At 29.2% G+C, this 21,081-nt stretch overlaps 2 protein-coding genes across 2 annotated transcripts; one reads left to right on the top strand and one right to left on the bottom strand.

Annotated features, from left to right (window-relative positions):
- The first annotated feature begins 3 nt into the window (after positions 1-3).
- Positions 4-498, top strand: LOC129959303 (uncharacterized). The gene has a single exon (XM_056072121.1). The coding sequence runs from the start codon at positions 4-6 to the stop codon at positions 496-498; it is 495 nt and encodes a 164-aa protein (XP_055928096.1).
- A 7,954-nt stretch (positions 499-8,452) lies between these two features.
- Positions 8,453-20,032, bottom strand: LOC129958343 (uncharacterized). The gene is made up of 4 exons (XM_056070763.1): positions 19,916-20,032; positions 15,940-16,750; positions 13,913-13,938; positions 8,453-10,490 (listed from the first exon to the last, which is right to left on the bottom strand). Exons 1-4 carry the CDS (start codon positions 19,916-19,918, stop codon positions 9,840-9,842), a joined length of 1,491 nt encoding a protein of 496 aa, XP_055926738.1. The 5' UTR covers positions 19,919-20,032; the 3' UTR covers positions 8,453-9,839.
- Between the last annotated feature and the right edge of the window lie 1,049 nt (positions 20,033-21,081).

The raw sequence follows: 21,081 nt of genomic DNA, 5'->3' as shown, positions 1-21,081 counted from the left end.
CGAATGACTACAGCCTATCATCCGCAAACAAATGGCCTCACAGAGCGATTCAACAAAACGCTAGCAGATATGCTTTCTATGTATGTTGATGTCGAACAGAAGAACTGGGACCAGATATTGCCGTTCGTCACATTCGCCTACAACACTGCCAAGCAAGACACGACAGGTTTTACGCCCTTCTACCTACTACATGGGCGAGAAGCTGAAACGCCTTTGGATACGATGTTTCCTCTCTGCCCCAACGACTTCAGCCAAGAAGACGATTATGTAAGTCATCGGATCAATAAGGCAGAAGAATCGAGGCAATTAGCTCGTGCACGAACTCTCGAGGCTCAGCAGAAAGATCGCCGGCATTATGACTCCAAACATCGGATAGTGGCATACGAACCAGGGGATTTAGTGTGGTTTTTTATTCCAGTTCGTAAAAAATGGCTTTCCGAGAAGCTCCTCAAGAGGCCCTTATCAAGTTTTGTGGCGGTTGACCGACGTCACTTATGAAGTAGCCGATTTCGATCCTAATTCTAGAAAGCGGAAACCGAAGGAAATTGTCCACGTTTTACGCATGAAGCCATACCATGACCCAGAAGAACAAGAAGTCCAACATTCTTATAAAATAATGGAGGTTCCGGAAAGAGACATTTCTCAAGAAACTACTCACCGTGAAGACACGACAACTTATACTGGTCCTGTGACTCGATCGAGAACTAGAGCCACACAATGAAATGTCATATCATCGAGACGCTGTTCATCTAAGGAGGGAGCAATGCCCCATTGAAGAAAGACAGTCGAATCTCCATGGCCGAATGGTCATGGCACTGGTCTCATGATCAAGAGAACTGGTTTCGAATGCCGCTAGAGACAATGCGAATAATAGTGTATGTAAATACTTAATTCCTTGATTTTTATGTTTTCCTTTATTTCATGTTCCAGAAGATACTGAACATTTCTTTAGTTTACCAGACAAGTGCTCTGGACTTTTCTTACTGTCTCCAGAAGAGTATTCTGGAACTTTCTCTGCTTGTATAAAAGTAGAAGATTTGTCAGTTACTGTGTTCTGAGTTTAGAGTTCAGTTAATAAATTGGTTTAGCTCTACCTCTTGTGTGTGTCATTCAGTTCTATACTATAGTTCTACGTGACAAAATGTTTCGTAACTGATTGTATATACGCATTGTACATAGCCGTGCTTTGAGTGTGAATCGATAAAAATATGTTGCGTCTAAATCAAATAAATGTTTTAAAATGCAAGTGACTATATTTTCTGATGGATTTTATCATCTTTCGAGTAATTCACCAAATTAAAGAAGAAATCAAGTAGATTTAAAGGTCCTGATATATCGAAACACTTCTGAAACGAAAGCAGATGTAACAAATAAAAATTATATAATAGATGCTGATATGGAAATTGATTTTCAATGAAAAGAAATGTATTTATTAAAACAGAAATCACTGAGGTGCACAATGGTGTAACATATTATGATAACAGTCAATTTCAGTTTAAATAAAATAAACTATTGATATTTCATTTTCAACAATAGAAAAGTTGTTTGATATAAATTCACTTTGAATCCATCACAAATCTGCAAATGTAATTAGAAAACTAGTAATATTCACTTCCACCTAAGTTTAGCATTATAGCAGTTGTTATTTTTGCAATAGGAGTTTGTTTACTTATATTAATTAAATTTACATAAGATTTTGTAGAAAAAGGCAATGTAATATTCATGTAAACATTTTAAAACTTTTTAAGCATATTCAAAATTACCAGAAATTTCATCAAATGTCAAAAGTAAATTAGAAATGCACTCACAATTTTGTTTGATTGTTTTTGACGGCAAATCGCTTACCGATTTCTTTTACATCGAAGAGTTTTTCTAACAAATTAATGGAACAGCTGTATTTAATAAATGGACACACACTGAATGAATTCTTCAAAAGGATCAGAGCATATCACCGACTTCGAAGGTTTGAAAAAATTTGTACCAAAGCTATCAACTCAAGTCAGGATTGTTGAAAGGAAAATAAGAAAACATTTTATCATGACAGTCACTCTTGTTTTTCGCATTAAATCATACATCCATGAGCACACCAGAATTTTCTCTTTTAACACATAATAAGAGGAAAGAAAATGACTCACAAATTACAACTTCAAATGTAAACAAAAAATCCGCTTCATACTTGGCGGAGAATATTAATGGCAGACTAATGGACGAAAGCGGTGGGGATGAAACTTAAATGCCATACGCAGAAGTTCATGACATGTGACTTTTACATCACATGAATTGATCCCATTATCTAATCAAAGACACTGTGCAAAGTTCTATCCGACCGCTCGCAGTAATTAATATAAGGCTTTATATGTTTGCCAAAACAGACCAAATAAAAGAGTAGCGTAACAAAATAATTCTTTTATTCATAGCCCGATCTATTTAAAACGAACAACTTATTCTCATCTAGATTAAGATTATTTACAAAAATCAAACATCAGTTCCCTGACGAAATAGTTTCTCGATCAATAAGCGGAAAATAAGTCACCAAAAAACCGTTAACACGCAGCTAGCTCCGTGGCTGCTCCAGAAATCCACCGATCTTTATCGGGAGGGCCCTAATACACACGGAGTTTCTCAAAAAAGCAGGAACAATTTCTCCGTACTTCGAATTCTATCTAATACGAAGAATTTTCTTCTCTTTTTCTCTATAGAAAAACAGCATTTTTTTCTTCAGATAACCGCCTCCGATTTCTCATTAGTGTACCTGAGTTCCCTATGACCCAATAGCTGCTCAGCAACGCGTCCTCAATGGTATAAAATTAGATTGAAGGAGTGTCTATTAAGGAACCATCTTTGTGGCCGACCGCCTCTTGAGCATATGTCGATTACAATCAATTCGCAGATAACGAAGGCTGAAGTGCATATGGGTTGAACTTTTAAAGACAATAGTTGCTGGTGGTTGATCGGCTCTTCATGACTAGAGGAGTCTCTTTATAAATGGGGGAAAAAGTTAGCATCTGTATGTTTTGACGTTCCTCTCCCTTGAAGACATGATGTTTCGATTTGAAATGACGGGATACCCATTTGTTTCCCCACACCTGGATATAATAACAATTAACCAGATACAATGACTCCCCTAGTAAAAAGGATCCACATCTGGAAACGTTACAACCTCGATAAAATTTGAATTTAATTACACTTTTCTAAGGCTTTGACACGTTAAATCTTAATTCTTCTGGGGAAGTCAGTTTGGCTTGAAGAAAATTAATTATAAAAAATTTCAATGCCATGAAAGAAAGTGTCAATTCTCCGAAATAAAATTTATTAAAACTAAATTTTTTTTTTTTTACTTTTCTCTAAATGTTTAACACTAAAATGTTTAAACACTTAATAATAAGCTAAGAATTACACACGTACACAAAATGACTGCCATATTTAAATTAGTATTTGTAATTCAGATATATATATATATATATATATATATATATATATATATATATATATATATATATATTAATGAAGGTGTCATCAACTACTGTTTCAAACTAAATACATTTTTAAATGATTTTTTGATTAAAACGCAATAAATGATAGGAAATAGTCCTATAAATATTATCCTTTTTATAATATTTGCGAAAACTACCATGTTGAAACGTTAATACTAACGAATTCAAAATAAAAACGTGCACATTTTTAGGAGGGCAAAATTTTAAAAACCGTGGGATTTCAATAAGTTTGTCCTAATTTTTATAACAATAACTTTAAATTATCTGTTAAAAAATTTCTCTAATTAAAAATAATCTCCTCGTTGTCAAATAAATAATATCTTAAAATATTTTAGAAGCTGAAGAAATATTTAAAAAAAACAACTTCCGCCTTAAAAAAACAAATCCGATAATTATTAAAAGATTTCTTTCGATAAATTATCAAAAGTAATGATATTATTATATTTATAAAAAGAAAAAGTAGTAGTCATTAGATCCACGACGAACCAAAACAGGTGACTTTATTTGTTTTAGAGTAGCAGAGTCCAGTGTTACTAATTTTATATTGGGAAGAAGTTAGGAGTCACTTTTTTTTCTTCTTTTTAAAGCGCAATTCTCAACAAAAAATAATCAGACAAATTGTAGTTGCCTCACTAATTGTATTTCCGATATACGTTATTTTAATCCCGTAAGAAATAGCTTCACTTTAAATCATTACATTATAAGTATATTTTTACATCTTTTGTGGAATATAGGTTTACAATATTGCCGCATTGAAAAAGAGCAGACGATTCTCTATAGCCGAGTGGTCATTACACTGGTCTCGTAATCTAGAAATCGTGAGTTCGAATCCCGCTAGGGACAATAAAGTTAAATGTTTGTGTAAATATTCATTTAATTCCATGATTTATGTTCTCCTTTATTTTGTGTTCTAGAAGATTCTGGACCTTTCTTTAGTTTACCAGATAAGTGCTCTGGACTTTTCTTACTGTCTCCAGAAAAGTATTCTGGAACTTTCCCTGCTGGTATAAAAGCTGGAGATCTCTCAGTCACGGTTTTTGAGTTCTGAATTGTATTAGCTTGTATTTGTACTTCGCTCCTTGATTTAAGTTAGTAAATCGGTTTAGCGTTACTTCTTGTGTGTCATTGAGTTCCACGCTAAAGTAACTACGTGGCAATACAATGTTGTAAAGAATTCCAATTGTGCCAAATAATTTCATAGTATACTACGAATCTAACTTTGCATAAAAGTATATCAACGCTATTATTTCGATTTTAACTTCTCAAAGCTTTCAATAGTTATTAAATAAAACCGAAATGCGATTTTTTTTTCCCATGACGTTTTCGTAAAAGAAATTTTACATTTTTCTCTATTTGAGATTCATTTTGGATTTTTTATGAATAGTATGATTTATTTTAAATAATTCATATGCTTGAAAATTCAAATTTACTGTGGAAACTATGGTGAAAGCTTATAAGCCAGTTAACAGCTACGCTACCCGAGCAATTGCTTTTGTATCATGGTCATGTTACTTGGCTGCGAACCACAAAGTCCCAGGTTCTATCCTCGCTCATCACAATTCGCAACATTGGTGACCTACGACGATAATCCTTCGACCTTCGTACAGCTGTTGTGTCGCCATCTACCCACAACAAAACTAAAGTCGTCAGACTCACTTGGCACAACAGCAACCACACACACTCTCTATAACGCTTGGCGCTATTCAAATGGGTACAGGCGCATTAGAATCGACAGCTAATACATCAACACTCAACAGCCATATCGTTCGTCTCCCCTCCGACTCACTGGAGGGAGAGTCTGTGGTGAACGCTTATAAGCCAGTTAACAGCTACGCTACCAGAGCAATTGCTTTTGTATCATGGTCATATTACTGGGCTGCGAATCACAAGGTCCAAGGTTCTATCCTCGCCCATCACAATTCGCAACAAAATTTATAAGTGTTATCCAACTTATTTATTTTTGTTCAAAAATGATAGAAATTGGAAATCTTATTAGATAGGAAAACGAACAGCAAAAATTAATCAGCTATAGCACCTGTAGTTAGATTGCAGATTTGAGGGGAGTTTGGAGGCTTAAGAGTTTTCTACAGATGTTCGCGCTGGGACTCCCTCCCTAGACAGTGATTGATATTGCGGTTTTATTAACTAATTCTATCAGAATTTAGATGTATGGACTTCGGGACAGGATTGAGATCAAATCTGGAAGAAAAAAAAAATCATTGGTTTTTTTCCCTGTACGTATATTCAGGATGCGCGGATAGCACTCATGTACTCGTTATAATGCAATATGATTCAAAGGAGTGAAGAAAGCAAGGAAAGGAAGCAACAATTTAACATTATTCGAAGTAATACCATATTAAAAAAAAAGGTTATAATTATATATAAAATAATTTCTTTATTCACCGTATAGAATTTAGCAGGACAAAAGTTATATATCAAGGGGGGTGAAATATAACATTTCATGTTCTTTAACTGTAAGTCACAAAATTAAGGATTCAGGTGATATAAAATGCAAAATTTTTAGTTATGATACAAATCGTTTAATGATTAATCTTTAAAAAAAGCTACAAAGCAAGATTATTTATTTACTTAATCATTTTTTTCAATTCATGTATTTGGACATCGATTTCAGCAGAAATTGCAGCCATCAGTTTCATGGATGCTAATTCTTAACAAATAAAGTACTTGTTAAAGATTAAATAAGGACCATTTTTGTACGGCCTAACCTACATTTTTAAAATTTTCAATTACAGTGAACATATGTAAAAATATTTCCTCTATATCATTGAATACATTAAAGAACAAATGCGACACAACAAGCTCTGATGCCCATAAAAATTCAGCTTTAAATGATGGTTCTTTGACTAAAAATTTCGAAATCAGTTTATTTTAGGGCATGAAATTTGACGTTCTTGGATTTGACATGTTATCTTTCCCTGTATTCCTTTTCGATACTATGCACAACATCAACGATGACTCTTCAGAGCTGGCAGGTATCGCATGGAAAAAAAGAACTGTTTCGCAAATCGAAACTGGACTAATCTATACAAAAAAAAAAAAAAAAATTAAATAAAACAAAACGCGGGGGAAGGAGTAAAAAAGGGCCGAATTTCTACTTTACACAATCGCGAATGGTATTGTTTCGTTTTTAGAAGCTATGGCTACTATAATTTATTCTTGTATGTTTCGGGTAGGGAAAAAATAACTAAGACACTTAAATCTCCCGGTTCTCCCGTTGGAGTGGCAACACTGTCGGGAGATTAAGTTTAGTACCAGATAAAACATTTGTCAGAAAAATAAATTTAAAAAAATGTAATCAAATAACACAATTTTTTATCCGTTTTATCACGAATGTTACCAGGAAATTGTTTACTTATTTTATTCAAAAGATATAAACATTTCTACATTTTTTAATATACGAATGAGAAAAAAAAAATATTTATTTGTTTTTTCTTTTATTATTTAATGGCACTGATGAAGTCATATTTGGAGGACAGAAGACAATTTTTAACCTGACATTCCTTTCCTTTTAACTGTTTTAATTTAGTAAATCAGTATATTATGCAATTTTAACAGATCAAATGCATGTATCCTTCTAAAAAATCTCTAAAGGCAGAGACCGATTCTATTCTTTCTTCATAAAAGCAAAATTACCCTGTGCCCTGAAACAGTAGATAGATCGGCCAGTATAGATTGACAAACGGTCTATCTCCAAATTATTAAGAACAAACGCCAAATTTCATCCGTCTAGCTCAAAGCATTTTGAATTGTATTCAAAGTCAGTCAGATAAAACTGGAGGCCATTGGCTCCAAATTTGATAAGACTCTCTACACTTTAGGTAATGAATGTATGCACCGAATTTTATACAACTTGCTTAAAAGGTGTATTTATCGTACACTCGGGTAGTCAGACTTCCTAAATATATAATTCTTCAAAATAGGTTGAAATCTACAATTTCAGTATTAAGACCACACGCCAAATTTCATCCGTCTAGCTCAAAGCATTTTGAGTTGTATTCAAAGACAGACAGATATAATTTTTAAAATGTGTTTCTCGGTCGCAGGAATGTCTTCATAAAAATATGTTTGCGAGTTTGAATTTATTGACGGTGACCATTTCTGTTTGTATATTTCGCATATGAGAAAGTAAAAATGTTTAAACCTTCTAGAAATGTATTAATGCTTAAAGTACTAAACGTTCCCCCTTACAAAACTGTTCTTATCTTAATACCATCTTTTTATTTAGAAACTTGCAAAAGAAGATTTAGTGCACTGAATTTGATTTTCAGCCACATTCAAATGAATGTAAGTGATGAATGGTAAGTTAAGGTTGCCCTTTTTTTAGAAGACATAGTGATGGACTAGTCATTTATGATCTAGTAAACAAATGGTCTCAAATAAAGCTTAGTACAGCAAAGTTCTACTTCAATTTGATTTAAACAAAATTTTCATAAGATTATGAAACACTGTAAGTTGATTCATTAAAGTAAGTTGTATCTTAAAAAAATTTTTTTTTATTTATAATGCTTAATGAAATTTTATTTTTACATTCTTTCTTGAAGTTATTAGAATACAACAGGTAGAACAAAAATGAATAATTTTTTTTAATATAAATATCAAATGAATGCAGATATTTTAATGAACACAAATAAAATTGATACCAGATTAAAAACAAACCAATAATCAAGAATCACAATACAATACTTTTATTAGGATATTTTATATTCAGAAATTGCTACTTATTCAATTATTAGTTGCCAAAAATGTTTTAATACATTACATTTCAATAAAGTACATTTTGCAGCATTATTCTAATGTAATAAAAATATAAAACCAGATAAAGGATCAAACATCAATTTGTTTCCCATTTGTTGAAAAGAAAATTTAATATATTACCTTAAAGTAAGGAAATTTTCTTACAAAACAAATAAGGATTGAATTTTTTTTCATATCAATGGAAAATAGCTGATGAGTCAAATTTGCTAATTTTCAAGAAATTACATTAATTAGTTTTCTTTCTTAATCTGTTTGGGAACACTTTAAAAACATACAACAAGTACTTTCTAAATCAGTAGATCAATATATGCTTCAATAAAATTATTAATTTGAAAGTAATTAAACAAAGTTTAATACATAAGAAGTTTATATTTAAAGAAAATTATTCTTAAATACAAAGGCATAGGGAAAAATAATACATATTTGAAATTTTAAAAAAATTAAAGTTAATATGCTAAACAAAACACTTTTATAAATATATCTACTGGACTATCAAAAAAGAAATCTGGCTGTATAATTTATTTAACATTAATTGAAAATATTACACCATAAACTATAAGATATGTGCAAAGAACCTCCTCTTAAAATAAATTTTCTTTTCAAAGCCAATCATTCATAAAAGGGCTTTTTTCCTTTTACATTCTACATAATTATAATTCATTGGAGGGATTTATTTAAAAATCAATTCTGAAATTATACAAAATGCATTCTGGACTGACCAGAAATTTCAAAAAAGTTTAAACGGAAAATAGATTGCCATTTTCCAAAATTGTACTTTATATTATATTAATATGAGAATATCAAACCTTTCCTTATCTAATATGCATATTATATATATATATATATATATATATATATATATATATATATATATATATATATAACATCAACATAACTACACACACAAGTTCTGATCCACTAATCTACACATCTGATATTCTACACTATGTTTGTGCACGATTCAATAATGATACATGTAATTTATTGTTTGACAACGAATTCTAAAACACTTACCGCTTTTGTGCATGCATTAGGATGGACTTAATTCATCAAAATAGGGGTGAGAGGAAAGATGAAAGGAAGAGATATTTGCATGTAATAATAAAATAAAACCAGATTATTCGCAGAATGAATTAAAATAATACTGTAAAAAATGACATGATACTCAAACACACGTGAAAAAAAAATGAACAAAAAAGTATCTAATAGGGCGAAAATCAAGGTCAAAGAATGACAAAGTATTCTGTAAATGCTCTCATCATTTCACATATCTCCCCTTAATAAGATCGTAAAAAAATGTGTCATTTCAGACTACTGAAATGAACAGTGTGATGTAGTCTATTGAGAAATTCCACAATTCCAAAAAAATATACTTCATATAATAAAACAGTAAAAAAAAAGGGAAAAACTTGAAATTTGATTTTTTTAGGAAAAATCTTCAGAAAGAAAGCTTTTCAAATAGGGGACAAAAGGAAAAAGATGTGTTGCTGTTCTCTCTAAAAGACATTCATATTCTAAACTAACCATTTTTATATCATCATTAAATACACGAGTATCCCTTTCAACAAGTTACTTAGTTCCATTAGTAGAATTATTTGCACTACCAGATATCTTCGATTCAGCAGGAGCTGTTTCGAACAACTTCATTATGTTTTCCATATCCATCGGGAAAATATGATCTGTTGGAGAATCAATCGAAACACTTTTTTTAAAAGATGGCAATTGACTGGCTTCCAAAAGATTTATTTTTCTATTTTTGGTTAATCTTTTGATCATAGTCTCTGGGCCAGACTTTTGGATGAATGATAGAAGTGAAGGTATTTCTTCCATCTCTTTAGAATCATCAGAACTTCGTTTTGACCCACCTTCTTTGCCAGATGAACAGGATTTGGAACATTCAACTGCTTTTGTTATTTTATCAACATGAAGTTGTTCCTTAACTTTTTCATTGAAAGAAACAGATGATGGAAAGTTAATTGTGCATTTCTTTTCTTTTGTACCATTTGTTGAACTCATTGGTGGGCATGCCACATGTTCTTTTGTAGTCTTCAGTTCCTGACATTGAGCTTCTGATGTTGAATTTGAATTTAAGCATGTATTTTTGCTTCGATCCTCAAATATATCCAATTCTGCGCAGTCTTGACTGTACTGTTTGCTATGATTTTTAAACTCATCTTTATCAGACGTTTGGTGGATGTCCAGGGTTTCAGTTTGGTTGGTCTGGAAAATAAATGAAATTCAAATAATTTTTTTTAAAAGATACAAACTATGCCACTAATCAAGAAAAATTCAAGCAAGGTAGTCTTAAAACTGTGGTTCAAAATTCCAAATAAGGCAATGCAGACTACTGATGGGAGATTCTAACTAATTCATGATTCATTTTTTTAATTAAATATTTTTACTGAAAAATATAAGGTTTCAAATACATATGAACAAATGAAATAAGTATATTTAAAATTAATAGCATACATATTTCATAAATTAAAATATTGTAAAATACATAAAATACAAATGTAAAATATAACCAAATGGATATAACTAAAAATTATATTTCACATATCCTTATAAAAAAAATCGATTCAAAACCAGACTTTAAACATGAATAGGGGGATAAGATAAACTTTCATCCTAAAATTACTTCTCTCAGAATTCTACTAAATTAAGCTTATAATTCAAATTGATACATTATTATGATTTAACATTAATTTGAGTTTGAAACATTAATATATTTTAATAACAGTTAATACAGACTCAATAGTTTAAGAGGTTATACTTTTAGGGTGAAAACTTTGAATCAAGATGATTTCCTTAATATAAAGCATCTTATCACAATGAGCTAGACAACAGTGTAAAATTTTTTCATCAATTATTGATAATTTAAAAGCATATTGATGAAATTTATATAAAAATGTATTTGAGATCATAATAAAAGTTGGTTTTTCCAATCATGACTTTCCCCCAACTTAAAATACCAGAAAATTTTTAATTATAGACAAGATTAAGAAGGTAGTTCTGCAGGCAAAGACAGTCATAATCAAAATTCTTTCTTATACCCACTGTCTATTTTCCAGACATTTCAGTAGCTTTGCACAAAAAAAAAAAAAAAAAAAAAAAAAAAGAATTTTATAAAATAATAAATTGTGCCAAATATAAACACTGAGGGGGAAAAACCTGTATAATTATTAGAAAAATTAAATGAATAAATTTATACAAAAAATGTTTGAGGTATAAAATTATTCCAGAATTATTATGCAAAAGAAAATCAATTGATTTCAAGAATGATAAAAATCAAATATGAAACTGCTAAAATACATGTTTCCATAGAAATGTGCCCTGTGTCTTTTCATTCCAAATAAATTTCAGAGGAGATTGTGGTAGAAGTAGTTAGAATTATAGGTATATATATTATAAATTTCTTGATTTTTGAAATATAGATTTATTTTCTAGGTTTTTATTTTAGAATAAATATTTAGTTCAGAGATTAGCTCATATAAAGTTAAAACATATGAAATTTATAAAGTGCAAGTAGGAGGTGAGAAGTAACATGTTATCTTACTTCTTGAACAGAAAACTAAAACATGCATATGGCTATTTTAAATGAATTTCAGCACTCTGGATTAAAATAATTTGATGTCATATTAGAAATGAAGGTAAAAATTTAAGCATCCTTGGTTGAATGTAAATATTTATCTAACAAAAGTAATGAGAAACAAAGGAACAAAAAAAGCGACCTCATGTTGGGTAACACCTCGCAATTTTTCAAATCAGATTGTTTTAAAACAGGATTTTGTAAGACAGCTTCCACATCCCTTAATTGCATGTTACACAATTAATTTCAAAAGCAAGCTTATGAATATAAAAAAAAGCATACATTGGTTTTTAAAAATTAAATTTTTCTGATAATTGCTTAAATAACATTAGGAAATCATTCCTGGCTGTCTAATCACAACAACATAATCCTAGTTTTTTTTTTCTAATCTATTACAAATTATAATTACATAAATTCCTGTTTTAATATAAAATCAGTATGGAAAATTTTTAGATGTTGTTAGATCAATGGCATCTGCAGCAAAAGTCCAAAGGGTAAAAAGGCTATAATATTAAAAGATTTTTTTTTATGTAAAGAAATTTCAACAGATGAATAAATCATAATAAAATATTAATTGCCATTAACATAAATATAATTTTTGATCCACTAAGATAAGTTTGAAAATGTATGTGCAGACATGCAAACATATCAAAATTGCATTCTAAATTACAATAAAGTCTCTTCTATGCATTTCCTTATGATATTTTTCTATTTACTAAAATTTTGCAGAAGACCTTGATTTTGAACAGCATACATATGCTACCTACCTTCTATATTAAGAAAAATATTTTTTATTGAATAAATTTTACCTGACTTTTCTCAAAGATAATTTTTTATTTTTCATGCTACAAAAAAAAAATTATTTTTAACACATGTTGATGCAGATTCTGTAATTGTTAAAGAACCTACAAGGATGACAAAATGCAAAGTGTCACGAAATAAAATGAAAATATTACAATGATGAAGATAATAAAGAAGTTAATAAAAAAAAGTCTTCAAAAGAAAAAAAAATGGTAATAGCAATTCATACTGTATAAAGAGGATTTCAATTTTAAGAAAATGTTACAAATCTATTTAATCTTCATAGCATTTGATACAATATAAAGAGGATTTCAATTTTAAGAAAATATTACAAATCAGTTTTAATCTTTAAAAATGCATCAAAAGGTTTTTAAAAAAAATGTAGTCTTTATAACAAATTTGTATATAACAAAATTATAGACTGCTTTTAAAGTTCAGAACATGTACTGAGGCAAATAAATTGGATTGGTAATTTCAGATTATGGTAGGCTCCCCACTTATAATTTAACATACAAATTTATATTTAATGAATGATCTTTATAATAAGATTCTTGAATGAAACAATAAGACTATGGTAAAGAGAGACTCAACTGTAAGAATTTTTACTAACCAGCTGATTAACTACTTTTTAAAACAAAACTGAAATCTAGTTCTCTGTTAAGAACACCATATATATAAAAAAAACTCTGTATAGTTATAATCAAAATCTTATATATTATCAAGTTGAATATAAGAAATTTAAAACAAGTCACAAAGAAAAATAGAAGTAAATAACACCAAAAAGAGTTTGTTATTTTTTTTCTCTTTAATTTTATACTGTAACCAAAATAGTATTAAATCTGAGCTTGAAAATACAACTTTGAACAGAAATTCATATGATTTATAAATGATTTTAATATAAACTAGTCACAAACTAAACAACCAATCTAAGCAGCCAGCATTTTGTATTTTTTTCTCTCATAAAATGAAGAGTATACATTTCTAATGCTACATTTCCCTACATTTTAATTTTTTTAATACCAAATATTGCCAGAAAGAATAACAACTTGCACTCGTATTTAACGTGCACTTTCACAAATTAAAAAATGCAAACAGATAGAAATAAAGATCTTGAAAACAACAGAAGTACCACAGTAAACTAATAATAGAATAAAACAAAGTTCACTTGAAAATATTAACAAAAAAATGCCTTCTATCATGATATATAAAATATAAATATACTAATTTTCAGAACAGATGAATATATACTCACAAAATTCTTCAGTTTCTTCTTAAAAACTGAAATAGAAAGAAACTTGGTGTCAATTTTTTTCCTTAACAGAATAACATATTAGTACATAACATATAAATGTATAAATATTGCAAAATAATTTTAAAGCAGGCAAATCAAATTATTTTACATCCTTACCCGATACCTGTTCACTGATCTCCAATCAAGCAAATGAGAGAACTGTCCCACACTTTCAATTTTTTTTTCTCCCTGATTATGATTACAGTATCCTGGCTGCAATGTATATGAGCTTATGAAAGTTTTTTTTTTTTTTTTGAAAAAATATGACAGAAATACTATCTCACTTCTCAGATTTCTATTATTTTCATATAAGCCTTATGATTTCGGACGAAAAACTATTTTGTTATATTACAGTATATAAAATCAAACATTTAGTTAACACAAATGAAACTTCACAGTACTATCTGGAACTAACAATGACAGATGGTACTGATGTTATTTTTTGTCTTGATACTTTCTGATAATTTTGAAAACTGCTTCTAACTGACGGGGGCTATGTGAGCTATTTTAAAATTCCAATTTTATCTAATGAAATGTTGTATTGTTCAGCTCAGTCCTATTATATCTAAGATATTTTTAAAGACCCATTTTTGTAAAGATGGCAATCTTCTCATTATTATACCATGATACTGCATAGAGCATTGAATTTTTTTTTTTTTTCCCCCAACTAGTGTGTTCTGTTTAAAATTTTTATAAATTCCTAAATAATGGTAAAAAGACTACTCAGCCAACTTCAGTCATCTAACATAAGGCATTTTTTAAATAATGCTTTCACCTACAGAGAAATTATAATATAATAATATGGAATCAAAGTCTGGGGGGTTTTTTTCCCCCACAATCATAACAATGTCTCCATGAATATTTTATATAAGTGAATAGAAAAATATAGTCACTTCTTATTAAACATTACATTTATTACTTAAACCATCACAATAATTATTTTTACTTTTCGAAAGAATTTTAATTGCATTGCAATCATTTTTTGTAATCAATTTTAATTGCAATGCAATAAAAATGCAATGTCATACATGTATATAAAAAAAGTATGATTACAATTCAAAAAATAGTATATTATATATATATATATATATATATATATATATATATATATATATATATATGCACTTGTTATTTTTTAAATTTTGAAGTCAGTTTCTCTATATATAACTGATATGAATTATGAATAATTTGTGTTCTTTTACATTCTACTCCACCATGAATTTCGGGTGTATCTGTTAAAGATAATTATAGTCCTTTCCTCTTAATCTCAATCGACACATGTTTCGAATTTATTGCATAACAATTTAGGCTACTTAAAAGTTCAACCAGAAGAAATACCACTCTTAACTTTCAAGTATTAGCTCATTTAAGGAACTATATTTACTATTAAATAAATATATATATAAATTAATAAATTTCTGGTAAAAATAAAAAATGTGATTTTAAACTGAACAAATTATACAAAACCAAATTCTGAAATACTCAGTTAGCCAAAAAAATTAAGAGAATGCAAAAAGAAGTATAAATGATCTGTTCCAAAAGAATAAAACAAATTATTTACATGTAGAATTTTGCTTAATCATATTAACATGTAATTTCAAAGCAATGCTTGAGCTATTTTGAGATTGATATTTTCAATTACAATCAGATGTTAATACTTCAGCCAATACCTACTGAACTAGATCTATGGAAAGACACCAGACCCACAAGGGTACATACACCAACCTCCCTCCCACACACAAAGTCCATCTTTGGTCAATTCAAATTTCAGGCTTGTCAGCCTCAGGACAAATTTGTCATGGATGATTAAATTGAATCCAATATAGAATAACATTTCAATCTAGTTATTATTAGATAAAAGTAGTTTAATGCTATACTTTCTTTATGCAACTATTTTAAAAATACAAATACAAAGAAGCTAAGTTATTATTTTGCTCAAAACAAATAAGTAGATATGAAAATAATTTTAAAGAAAAATTTTAACTAACCATTTCTTAAAGCTCTGAAAATGACTTCATCTTCCGAGAAAACATCAACATGAAGATTTGAACAAAATATGCTTTCTTCACATGAAAGTTCTTCATGTTCATCATTGTCAACAAGACCAAATAACACAGATAAATCATCATTCGCATTAAAATTGCTTTTTTCTTTCAAGTTTTCATCTGAATTTTCTATTGAACAGAGCTGATCTTTGTTTCCAGCTGACTTGATTTGATTTGATTCATCAGGCAAGGTGACAAGATCAGATTGCAGACCATTTCCGAGGGAAATTAAATCAGTTGAGGAATCTGATGCACAAGTGTCAAATATCGTAGGATCTTCAGCTGCACATACGTTTTCTGATTTCTCTAAAGGTGAGGATTCTGCTTTTGAAATCAATTGTTGATCAGCAACAAAGCTTCCATTATCCTGTGTCAGCTTTAGAGGTTCAAATTCACACAGTTTCAGTTTTTTCATAGAAAGACACAGGATATCAGGATTTAGTACACGTTTCTCACTCCCTCTCGGAAAATTTCTTATGGTAGTATCAGATGCAGAATCAAGAGAATTTTGAAAGCTACTCAAACTTCCTCTAAGTAAAAGCTGTGAATTATTATCAGTGCTCTCCAAAGACTGTTGATGCAGTTTATCATCAGTCAAATCATCATGGAATTCTTCTTCATTATCCATTATCTTCTCTGGTCTTGTTTTCTTTGAAGTGATTTCTCTATACCAGCTACCCAACCTTTTGGTAGGTTTTCTACTACCATCTTCAGTTACTCTTGCCAATGAAGTAATATCATTCTCTGAAGAATCCTATAAATAAATTCAAGTTGTTACAATTTGTGTTATATAAATATTGCAAAGCAGTAATTGATAACCAGTTCCTCACAAATTAAGATAATGGTTTCAAAAGTAAAGTAATAAGGATGATTGTAAATTATTGAGAGTAGATCTGCTGAAAAGCAAGATACATGAGATGTAATAAATAATCAGGTACGAAAAAATAGGCTTGGAATGCTTCATTACTCTTTCCAGATAAAAGATACTTAAGGTTTGGAGAGAGCAATCTGGTCATACAGTAGTTTTGAAGAAAATAAAATCTTTTTAGATTCACTTTTTACAAAATTTCACATGCAGTGTTTATTAGAGAAAAAACAGATTCCCATAGTAAGAATGGTTAAAGACAAAACATTTTGTTTTAAATTTTGACATACACGTTGGAGAAGTCCTGGTCATATTCACGGAAAACTATAATTTTGTTAGAATAACAGACTTTAATAAATTCAAAATGCTATTTGACTAAAATGCTATTTTCAAAATCTGGGAGTTATAATATAATGGTGGAATACAGTTGTACTAATGTCATCAGCAACTGTTAACAATCAAAGTTAATTTAACATATTTCATCCCAAAACTGAAGTTGCCCATTAACAGTTATATCTCTTTTTGTAGCATCATATTTATTTATTATCATTTAAAAGGTTTTCTTTTTTTCATAATGTGAAATGCACCAATTTAAACCTGGGAATGATAACAAAAACTGCACAATCAATTTTTAAATATTTAAATAAAATGTGTTAGTCATGTTTAAATATATCACATATATTATAATATTCTTATATATAAAACATATGCATTGAAGGCATTATAAAAAATCTAATAAATATTGCAAGAAACTTTTGTCTTGGAGATATGGAAATATACTGTTCATTATATAAATTAACATTCATGTGCAAATGATATTTTTAGATTTCTTACAATTAAAAATATTGTTGGGCTTATAAAAACAACAGAAAAATACTTTGAGAAGACACAAAGAAAAATCTTAGTGCAAAAGCCATTCGAAAGTCGTATTATTAATAATTCAGACTAATTCTTTAAAAACTGTGCATAGAAAAAAATTATGATGTGTTGAAATATAGGTTGGTCTAAGTTATAGTAAAAAATAAATATGATCTGTCACAGAATACACAAAAATGCCTTGGCTTGGTACAAAGACACATTAGATATGGAATAATATAGAAGTGTTATTTGCACCAAATTTTCTAATATGTCTATTAAATAACCTGTAAAAAAGTAAATTATGAAATCTTCCCACAAATTTAATTTCGATATCACATGAGAAATATTAAAAACATAAAAAAATTCTGTGTTTTGCATTATTACAAAAATTTTAATTTTATTGGAAAACTTGGCTAAAATTTACATTAAAAACAAAGAGTGAACAAAATAATGGGTTGCTTTCTGTTTAGAAAAGATATCAATACAGTAAATTCCAGAAAAAAGGTTAGCGTCTGTTAATAATTACGATTGAAATTCACAAGAAATCGATAAAATAACAGAACCGTTTTTGCACAAGATCCTTCATTTATTGAAGAGTCAAAATCCTTTTATTCTCAAACAGCTCTCTTAGGAAACTGAATAGATGAAAAGGAATCTAAATACAACCACAATAAAGCTGCAGTGGGGGGGGACACTTAGGTGTATAGAATATGAATACTTGAGTCCGCACTGAAAGGATGTCATGTTTAAATACATCGCATATATTATAATATTCTTACATAAAAAACATATGTATTAAAGGTATTAAAATAAAAAAACGAAAAATGCAGTTTAGAAAGTTGCTGAGATATACAAGAAACACATAATAAAAGAATTAAAAAAATAATATTTTTACTATTAAATTCTATTTCTGTGTTTTGTTGAACTAGAATTAAATTGAAAGTAATTCCAATTAAGAAAACAGAATTATGTGATTTAAGGCTCAATATTTCAGTAGTGGGAAAAATTATTATATCAGAAATGAATAAAACCAGAATACCTTGAATAGAAAAAAAAAGTCCTCTACAGATTTTGATATTTTTATATTGCATGCTTGCAACAGGCTACCCAAATACAAGATACATAAATATGTGGCAAAATGTTAAGATGGTCATGGCTACACCTCTTACACATAACAGGTCTGCCCCCCCCTTCACATTTGGTAGACAATGACCCCTGGTCAGACAAGTACTAACCCTTCTAATTTTATTAAAAATTCTAAACAATATTGAAGAACCTTTTGTCCAGAAGAAATGGAATTATATGATCCATTATACATTAAATGAATTAATATTCATGTACAAATCATATTTTCAGTTTTCCTACAGTTAAAACATTTTTGTGGGCACATAAAACAATACAAAAATAAATAAAAAAATATTAGTGTAAAGACCATTCTAAAGTCAAATTATTAATAATTTAGATTAATTCTATATGAGCTGCACATAGAAAAAAAATTATGTTGTGTAAAAATAAAGGTGGGTGTAAGTTAAAATAAACATGTTTTGTCACAAAATACACTAAAATGCCTTGGCTTGGTACAAAGAAACATTAGATATGGAATAATATAGAAGTGTTATTTGCACCAAATTTTTGGCGTGTCTATTAAACAACCTGTAGAAAAGTAAATTATGAAATCTTCCCATAGATTTAATTTTTATATCACATGAGAAATAATTAAGACGTAAACAAAATTCTGTGTTTTGCATTATTACAAAATTTTTAATTTTATCGAAAAACTTGGCTAAAATTTATAACAAAATGAGCGAACAAAATAATGGGGAGCTTTCGGTTTAGTAAATATATCAATACAGTAAATTCCAGAAAACAGTCTAGCGTCTGTTAATAATTACGATTGAAATTCATAAGAAATCGATAAAATAACAGAACCGTTTTTGCACAAGATCCTTCATTTATTGAAGAGTCAAAATCATTTTATTCTGAAACAGCTCTCTTAAGAAACTGAATAGATTAAAACGAAACTAAATAATATTACCGCAATAAAGCTGAAGTGGGGAGGGGGGAACCACTTAGGTGTACAGAATTTGAATACTTGAGTTCGCAATGAAAGGAAGTCAAAGCAAAATTTAGGAAAATTATTTATCGTATGTAACAAATAGTCTTTCAAAATAGTAAGTAAAACAAAAATATACAAACCATAACAAAATGGAAACCGGCAGTTTATACCTCGTAAAAAACAATACTGCTTCCAAATTTAACAATTGAAAATTTGCTGCCAGGTACATTATCCAATGTATAAAAGTTAGATACTTGTGCTGTTTTTCATAGAGTTGAAAATTTCTGCATTTTTTGAATAATAAATATAAACGCTATTGTTATTTTAAATAATTGTTCAAAATAACTGTTACTTGAAACACTTTTTTAATTAAGTTTATTATTAATGCTTTTTATTTATTATATTTAATATATAATATTTTGATTTCATCAAAGGGTGATCGACAAGATTTATTTATTTAAATAGAACATTTAATTTAATCATAGTTAAAACAATTTATTTAATTCATTTGTTGAAATAAAGTAATTTTTTTAAACAAAAATAATTGAAATTTAAGTTTCGCTCTAGCTTAATATACTGTGCGCAGATGACACCTGGAGAATGAATACCAATAGAAGGTCGTTCGATGCGGAATTTGACACTCTCTAGAAATCGACCAGACCTATAAACCTAAATGAGTACAATCACAGCGCATCTTATAAAAGCATCAGGCTGATGTGAACTGTGCTGTGATTGGACTCCTAAAGGTTGACATGAGCTTACCGATGCCTCGATTTGGTGCTTATGTTTACATTACACTTCGAGATCGACATGCTAAGCTTTGCTTTAAGTGTAATATATTCTGGTTATCATATAAGAATATTCTGGTTTCTTTTTAAATTCCTTTCTACTGAGTTTTAATAATGGCATATAATATGCTTTCTGAACAATGTTTATACATTCAGGATAATAAATGAGTATGGGAAAAAAAAAAATTCTTCCTTGTTATGTTTATTTAGGGCGATAACTTATTGCATACGTTTTATTTTCTTGTTTACTCACGATAGCAAATTCGTGATGTGAAAATTTATTACATATCTTTATCTTTTTGTTAACTAATTATGGACTCGCATGAATCTTACTAATCAAGGCTGAATTAACTTTTGGAGCCTTCAAAAAAATATTGTCTTATAATATTCCACCTTCCATGCTTATTATTTTCATCAATCACCATGTGTTTTCTTTTAATGACTAATACTCTTTAACTGTGTATAAATATCATTCACTTTCTTTTGCTCTGTTAGACTTTGCAGATATCCAAATTTGC

The sequence above is a fragment of the Argiope bruennichi genome, chromosome X1, assembly GCF_947563725.1.
Source record: "Argiope bruennichi chromosome X1, qqArgBrue1.1, whole genome shotgun sequence".
Taxonomy (NCBI): Eukaryota; Metazoa; Arthropoda; class Arachnida; order Araneae; family Araneidae; genus Argiope; species Argiope bruennichi.
Note: the sequence above shows the minus strand (reverse complement) of the source record. Positions and strands in the feature narration are given on the sequence as shown.